The 8792-nt window shown below is 36.6% G+C and overlaps 1 protein-coding gene across 1 annotated transcript; it reads left to right on the top strand.

Annotated features, from left to right (window-relative positions):
- The first annotated feature begins 1494 nt into the window (after window positions 1-1494).
- On the top strand, window positions 1495-1665 carry LOC123810432 (cytochrome c oxidase subunit 7C, mitochondrial-like). The gene has a single exon (XM_045826179.1). It carries the CDS (start codon window positions 1495-1497, stop codon window positions 1663-1665), a length of 171 nt encoding a protein of 56 aa, XP_045682135.1.
- Window positions 1666-8792: the final 7127 nt, after the last annotated feature.

The raw sequence follows: 8792 nt of genomic DNA, 5'->3' as shown, positions 1-8792 counted from the left end.
GCTGTCTGCTTGCTCTAGCATGGTTTATTGGAAAGTCCATCCTTTTTCCATTGAATTGTCTGCTCATTTGTCAAAGATCAATTGACTATATTTGTGTGGTTCTATTCCTAAAATCTCTGTTTATTTCATTAATCTATTGGTATATTCTTTCACCAATATTACATTGTTTTGATAACTGTAACATTAAGTAAGTCTTTAAGTTGGGCAGTTTAAGAATCCTCTGACTGTTCTTCTTCAATAATGTGTTGGCCCTTCTGAATCTTTTGCCTCTTAATAAGAACTTTACAGTCAGATTTGTTTATCAATATCCATAAAATACTTGCTTAGATTTTGATTGGGAATACATTGATTTATAAATCAAGTTGGGAAGAAATGCTATCTTAACAATACTGAATTTCCTATATTTCTTGATATTTAAATGGAATGTCTCTGTATTTACTTGCCTTCTTTGAGTTCTTTCATCAGAGTTTTGTATCTTTTCTTATATAGATTTCGTACATATTTTCTTAAAAGGTGTACACCTGCCCTGGCTGGTGTAGCTCAGTGGATTGAGCGCGGGCTGCGAACCAAAGCATCACAGGTTCGATTCCCAGTCAGGGCACATGCCTGGGTTGCAGGCCACAGCCCCCAGCGACTGCACATTGATGTATCTATCTATCTATCTATCTATCTATCTATCTATCTATCTATCTATCTATCTATCATCTTTCTCCCTCTCTTCCCTCTCTAAAAATAAGTAAAATCTTAAAATAAATAAATAAATAAATAAAACCCACTTTAAAAAAAAGGTGTACACTTAAGTATTTTACTTTTGGGTGCTCATGTAAGTAGTATTGTGTTTTTAATTTCAAATTACAATTGCTCATTGCTGGTATATAGGAAAGTAATTACCCTGTATCCTGCTACCTTCCTGTAATCAGTTGTTTGTTCCAGGGCATTTTTTTTGTTGTTGTTGATTTTATTGGTTTTAAACCAGAATGATCTTCAAAAGAAAGAAGAAGAAGAAGAAGAAGAAGAAGAAGAAGAAGAAGAAGAAGAAGAAGAAGAAGGAGAGAAGGAAGGAAGGAAGGAAGGAGAGAAAGAGAAGGAAAGGGAAAGAAAATCAGGCCATACCAATTCCCTATTTAAAACTTATCAATAGCCTAGCTGGTGTGGCTCAGTGGACTGAGTACCAGCTTGCAAACTGAGGGCCCACCGGTTCGATTCTCTATCAGGGCACATGCCTAGGTTGTGGGCCAGGTCCCCAGTTGGGGGCATGCTAGAGGCAATCGATCGATGTATCTTTTGCACATCGATGTTTCTCTCCCTCTTTTTCTCCCTCCCTTCCCCTTTCTCTAAAGATAAATAAATAAAATCTTTTTAAAAATAAAACCCATCACCCTTTCAGTACTTGCACAAAAGGGGACAAGGTGGTGAAAAAAAGGCCTTAGTGTGATAGTGCCATTTTTTTCCACTTTCAGTTTATGCCCGTTTCTCAGGGCTTCCAACAGGAAAATGTTGGGACAGAGCATTTGGAGATTCACAACCACTATGGTCTGTAGGGGCCACTCTGAGGAAGGTCCAGGGAAGAATTTGCCATTTTCGGTGGAAAACAAGTGGCAGTTACTAGCTATGATGACATTGTACTTTGGATCTGGATTTGCTGCACCTTTCTTTATAGTATGACATCAACTGCTTAAAAAATAAGGATGTTTCAGCTAATCCATGAAACAGATATGAAAAGGAGCATTTTAAGAGGTTCAGTCTCTTCGAAAACTGGATCAAACTGTTGAACTCGACACACTAGATGTGTTTGTAAATAAACTTATGGCATAAAAAAAATGAACAAAACCCATCAATGCCTTTATATTGCCCATGGAATAAAATTCAAACTCCTCACTGTGGCCTGCGTGGTTCAACACATTCGTGCTATGCAAGCCTCATATGCTAGCTACCACCTTGGCCCTTGATCAGTGTGCTTGGATCATCCCCTATTTAGTTCTTTGAACAAAGCTTAAAGTAATGTCACCCCAATACATTTAATTTTAAAACATTTTTAAGAGTTATTCTGCTTCCTCAGCCCTTTGAGCTGGTGGCACCTGCTCTGTGGAATGCTCTTCCTCAGGCTCTTGTATGATCTATTCATTCTCATCTACTAGGTCTCAGCTCATTGGTAATAGTAAGAAAACAAATGAAAAGGTTTTTTTTTTACCATTTCATAAATCAAACATCCACATACCAACCAGGTGAAATCATAATAGAACATTACTAGCATTCATGTGCCCCTACCAATTATAGTTCCTCTGCAGCACAAGTACTACTTTGACATTTATGTTGATATTTTTGCTGACCTTTATAGTTTTACTATAACATAGTTTTACTTGTAATAAGATTCATCCCTAAGTGATATAGTTTAGTGCTGCCCGCCTTAAATAGAACCGTATATTTTTTTGTATCTCATTTTATTCAACATTGTGCTTGTGAGAGTCAACCATGCTACCATGTATAGTAGTATTTGTTTTATTGCTGTATGATATTTCACCACATGAATATAACACAATTTATTCATCTCTTCAACTACTGATAGACATTTAGAATGTTTTTAGGTTTTGGTGAATAATGCTACTGGAAATACACCTGTACTGGTGTCCTCATGTATTTGTGAGGAATGTAGGAGTGGATTTTTTAGGTCACTGGCTATGAGTGTTTTCCACATTACTGGATAATGCTAGTGTTTCAAAATGTTTTATCAAGTTATATTTGATATAACTTTTTTGAGGAAAAAGATTGCAATTTGAGAGATGCAGATTCAGGTAACAAACCAAACTGAACCTGGTAAGAAGAAAGAAAGGAAGGATTTATAAAGGCAAAAACCACAAAATGAAATTCTTTCACACAAATGAAGAGTTGCTGGCTGCGTTAACAAGGATTGGTCAGTTCCGATATGCAAATGAAGGGGCAAAAATTACAAGCAAGAAACTAAAGTCTACATGTGTCCATACAGCAGTTGTTCTGGGAAGTTTGTGTCTGGACCTTGAGCTGAGATTAGCAACAGGTTTAGCAACTTAATAGCAGCTGTAAGAAGTGAGATACAAGATGTGCACAGGCTGCCTAGGCCCCACTTCCTTCATAGCCTCCGACTCTTTAGTGACTCGCTTAGCAATGCTTATTCCATTTTAAAATTTGTTTATTTATTTATTTTTAATCTTCACCCAAGGATATGTTCATCCACTCTAGAGAAAGAGGAAGGGAGAGAGATAGGCAGAAACAGACAGAAAGAAACATTGATATGGGCGAGAAACATGGATCGATTGCTCTGCGTATGTGCCCTGACCAGACTGAACCGAAACCTAGGTATGTGCTCTGGCTGGGGACTGAACCTGCAACATTTTTTGTGTAGGGGACAACACTCCAACTAACTGAGCCACATGCCAGGGTTTTTTCATTTATTTTTATTATCAACACCAAAACTTGAAATTTTCAGACTTAAAAATTGTTTTGTCATTACATTAGGTGTACAGAGTATCTCAGTATGATTTTAATTTGCATTCCTTTATTGCTAGTAAGATTAAATACATTTTCATTTGTTTGTTGGCCATTGAAATGTTCTTTTTTTGTTAAGTAGAAAATAGAGTTTTAAATTATTTTCCTACAGGGATGTCTATCTTTATTTTATTGATATCTAAAAGTTACTTATAAATCTGTATATAAGCCTTATATTGTTTACATAAGCAGCAAATATCTTCTCCCACTCTGTGGCTTACCTCTTCACTTTCTTTTGCAAGTTGGTGCTTTCTAAAGCAGGCACTGAGATGGAATTAAATGTGCAAGTTTTATTGAGGAGTAACACCGGTGAAAGAAAAGGGAGGAGGTAGGGTTGGGCAGGAATTGTCATCAGGCAACAACTCCAACCTGAAAATGTCTTGGCCAGCCAATAAGGGAGCACCAGGACAAAAAATTTCCATTATGAGCCCCACATTGGTCAGAAATGATACATACTTTCTACCACTGCCTTTCTCAATTGGTCATTGGTTGGGAACCACCTCAAGAGGAAAGTGACCTTGGCTATCAAAGTTTGCTCAGTTTCTGGCTGGGGAACAACCTTTAGCATAGCTTGACTTTGGCTCAACAGCTGGATGATGGTAACAGCTGGAGGCTGTTGTCCAACCACACTCCTTACAGCTGGTCAGCAAGTCATCTCTTGAATGGGGCTCTGAGTGTCACCTCTGTATTTGTTACACTCCTTTAATAGAATCTTTATATGAACAGGAGCTTATATATATTCATTCTGGAGAGAGAGGAAGGGAGAGAGGGAAACATCAATTTGTTTTACACTTATTTATGCATTCATTGATTGCTTCTTGAATGTGCCTGACCAGAAATTGAACCCACAACCTTGGCATACTGAGATGATGCTGTACAGGATCAGTTGTTCCCCTTATGTGCAGTTTTGCTTTCTGCAGTTTCAGACTGTGGTCAACTGTAGTATGAAAGATATTGCATAGAAAATTCCAGAAATAACCAATTCATAGGTTTTAAAATGCAGGCCATTCTGTATAACATGATGAACTATATATAATCTTACCCTGGCTGGTGTGGCTCAGTGGACTGAGCACCATCCTGTGAATCAAAGGGTCACCAGTTTGATTTCCAGTCAGGGCACAGGCCTGGGTTGCAGGCTAGGTCCCTGGTGTCAGGTGTGTGAGAAGCAACCACACATTGATGTTTCTCTCCTTCTCTTTTTTCCTCCCTTCCCTCTGTCTAAAAATAAATAAATAACATCTTTTTTAAAAAGTCAAAGTATTTTCAAAGAATATATATATATAAAGAATAAATAGATATAAAGAATAAATAAAGAATATATATATAAAGAATAAAATATATATATATATAATAAAGTCAAAGAATATATATATTCTTTTTGCCTATTAGTCACTTACTAGTCCTCTTAGTTATCAGATTGACTGTCATAGTACCACAGTGCTTGTGTTCAAATAACCCTTACTTTACTTAATAATGACCCAAAGCACAAGAGGATTGGTGCTAGCAATTTGGACATGCCACAGAGGAGCCATAAGGTGCTTCCTTTAAGAGATTAAAGTTCTCAGTTTAAGGGGAAAGAGGGTGTGTGCTGAGGTTGCCAAGGTTTATGGTAAGAGCGAACCTTCTATCCATGAAATTTTGAAGAAGGGAAAAGAAATCTGTGTTAGTTTTGAGGTCATACCTCAGAATGAAATAGTTACTGCTACAGTGCATGGTAAGTGCTTAGTTAAGATGGAAAAGGCATATTTATGAGTGTAAGATGTGAACAGAAAATGTGTTCTGACTGATGGCAACATGTTGCACCAGAAAGCATTGAGCCTATACAAAGACTTCAGCAAGTGATCACCAAAAACAGGTGACATGTAGCCATTTGCTGCAAATAAGGTATGGTTACACAGGTTCAGGAATAGGTTTGAACTGAAACATATAAAAATAACTGAAAAGAGAGAGACCACAAATACACAACTTCTTTTACGGTATATTCTTACAATCATTCTGTTGCACTATTAGTGTTATTAATATCCTGCTGTGCCCAATTTATAAATTGAATGTTACCACAGGTGTGTATGTGTAAGGAAAAACAGCACATAGAGGGTGCAGCACTTCCACGGTCTCAGATCTCCACTGGGGCATTAGAACACATCCCCTGTGGGTGAGGAGGGACTACTATAGCAGTTAAGGTCCTCTTGTTTTATTCTGCAGAGTATCTTCATTATTTCGGCCCCTTTAAATTTTTATAAAAGTTTAAAAATTAACTTTCAGTGTCCACAAAGTAACTTCTATGATTTTGACTGTGACACTGTAGAAGAATTTACATCTTTACAATATTAAGCCTTCTAATCCATGAGTATGTTCTATCTATTCATACCTTTTGTAAGTCTATGAATACATATTTCAAAGTTTTTCTCCATAAAGTCTTAGACATATTTCATTAGATTTATTCCTTGATATTTTATATTTGTTGATAATATTATAGATAGTACTTTTTCATACATTTTATTTTCTAACATTTTTTTGGCCAGCACATAGAAATATAGTTGGTCTTGATTTTGTATCCAATTATTTTATTCTTATATTTTTATCTTATTAATTCTTGTAATTCTTTTGCATTTTCACATATATATTTGTATTAACCATAAATAATGTCAATTTAGTTTCTTCTTTTCCAATCTTTGACTTTTTGTGTCTTCTTTTTTGCTTCCCTTTTTCTTTGGCTTTAATGTGCTTACAAAAATCACTAGCAAAATTTTAAATAGAAGTGATGATAGCAGTCATTCTTAGACAATATGGGTTCTCATTTTTACCTATACTTTGGCCTGGTGATTTTTTATTATCTTGTTAATTCTTCTTTACCAATAAGACAATTCTAAAATACTTTATTCAGCACTTTTATTTGTTACCTGTGGAAGGGTTGGTCTAAACAACATGACCTACCATGAAACATCTGAAAACCTGCTTTGTTTTGTTTTAATCTCTTGACTGAGCTCCTTCCGTTTATCTTTGCTGCCATTGATTTAAGTTGTCACCATTATTTTTTCCTGATCCATTATAATAATAATCTAACTTTTCTCTCTGTCTCTCTTCTTTAATTAATTTTCAGTACTGATGTCAGGAAGTTCTTTCTAAAATACAATTTAATCATGTGTCTCCCTGAATGTTTTCAATATTTTGTGCTTTTATCTTTTCTCTGGACATGCTGTTGTGTGGTCTACCTGTAATGTCCTTCTGTCTGTCATTTACCTGGTGAATTGTTTGTCCTTCAAGTTTCAGCTTGGATAATTGTCTTTCTGAGGACTCCCTACTGTGTTCTCACAAGATTCATCTGTTGAAGCCCTAATCCCTACTACCTCAGAATGTGAGTGCATTTGGAGATAAGGCCTTTAAAGAGGAGATTCAGTTAAAAAGAAGCCATTAGAGTGGGCCCTAATCCAATCTGACTGGAATCCTTATTAGGAAAGGTGATGAGGATGCATGGAGAGAAACCAGGTATGCAAATACACAGAGAAGAGACCAGGTGAGGACACAGAGAGAAACAGTTATCTGCAAGCCAAAAAGAGAGGCCATAGGAAATGCCAAATCTATCAACCTTATTTTAGACTTCCTGCCTCAGAACTGTGACAAAGTAAGTTTCTGCATTTTTGTGAGTCACAAATAGTAATAAACCCAGCTGTATGTGACTTTAAATTCTGGAGTACAAAAACATACTCATGAGGAAGTATACTGAGAACATTCTAAAACATAAGGCCACCTGGCATTTGTTATTTAAGCTACCCAGTCTGTGGTAGTTTGTTATGGAAGCCCTGGAGAACTAATATACCCCACTCCTTCCAACCCAGAAAGTTAGGCACTCTCCTTTGGTGTTTCCTTGGAGCCTTTTAGACAGCTCCATGGTGGCCTTGTCACCTAATATTATGTTTGTTTTGCACATTTGACTCACCTCTGTTTCTAAAAACCCAAGTTTCTTGAAAGCACATGATTTGAATGAATAACTATTTCTCAAAATGAGAGATAAGAGGAAGATTACTTTTTGGGGAACCAATCAAAATATTTATGGATTGCAGACCAGCTGAATGGAATGGAACCCAAGGGTAATCCTGCATAGATCCTGAGCATCAGAAACCACAGTACTTATAATTTTCTCTTGACATAAAAGTTAAGAGACATTACTATTCCTCCTGAGCAGAGAAGCAAGGTAGGGTGTAGGAAGTAAAACGGAGAATGACAGTGCTTGGATTAATGTCAGAGTGCTTCAGGCTGAACTGGGTGATGAAAGAGTATGCATAAACTCAGCAATATCCGAGTGTTTTTTACCCTGAAGTCTTCACTCACTCAAGAAGTATCATATTTTTAGGACTATGAGATGCACTGGACCATAAGATGCACCCAGGTTTTAGAGGAGGAAAATAGGAAAAAAATTTTTGAAGCAAAAAATGTGGTAAAATATTTAATAACCTGTGACCCTGCTCTACCACCGTGCCCCCCCCCCCACAAGCCAGGTAAACTACATTCAGACTCTAAGATGCACCCCGCTTTTCCTCCCAAATTTTGGGGGTGTGTGTCTTATAGTCTGAAAAATATGGTGCATGTTTGAATTGTACGTTAGCATAGTAAAAGAAGTGAAGAGTTCAATATTGTGGTCAGGCTGATTAGGTGCAATCCCTTAGCTTTACCAATTTTTAGCTTAAAATTTCTAAGCCTTAATGTCCTCATCTGTAACATGGGAATGATGGTGATTCTAATGTTCACAGAGTTGTGAGGGTTAAATGACATCATTCATATAAAAGACTAACCTTGTAAGTATTTAATACATATTAGTTGTTGTTATGATAAAATATTTGTACCCTAGTCAGTTGAGTATATATAACGTTACGTACACCTTTAGAAGAGAACCCCCTACATCTTTCAGTAAATAGCAGAAAAAAGACTAGGAGCACACACATGCCAGTTGGCCTTATGTTTTAAAATGCTCTGAGTATACTTCCTTATGAGTGTGTTTTTGTAGTCTAGAATTTAAAGTCACATACAACTGGGTTTATTACTATTTGTGACTCAAAAATGCAGTATATTTACTAACACTTCTGCTTGGAAGTATCACAAGTGTAGACAAGAAATATGTTCTAATGTAAGAATTTCCCTTCACTGGTACTTTCTTAAGCATGACTTTAAGAATACAAAAGTAGTTTCAGGATAATCTGTCGGGTTCTCATTCTGTAACATTCAGGCTTGGAAAGGGCCCTTTTGGCACATTATAGCAATTACAATGGCTTTCC

The sequence above is a fragment of the Phyllostomus hastatus genome, unplaced genomic scaffold (assembly GCF_019186645.2).
Source record: "Phyllostomus hastatus isolate PE091 unplaced genomic scaffold, TTU_PhHast_1.1 phas_scaffold_60, whole genome shotgun sequence".
Taxonomy (NCBI): domain Eukaryota; kingdom Metazoa; phylum Chordata; class Mammalia; order Chiroptera; family Phyllostomidae; genus Phyllostomus; species Phyllostomus hastatus.
This window is presented reverse-complemented; position numbering and strand designations above follow the sequence as displayed.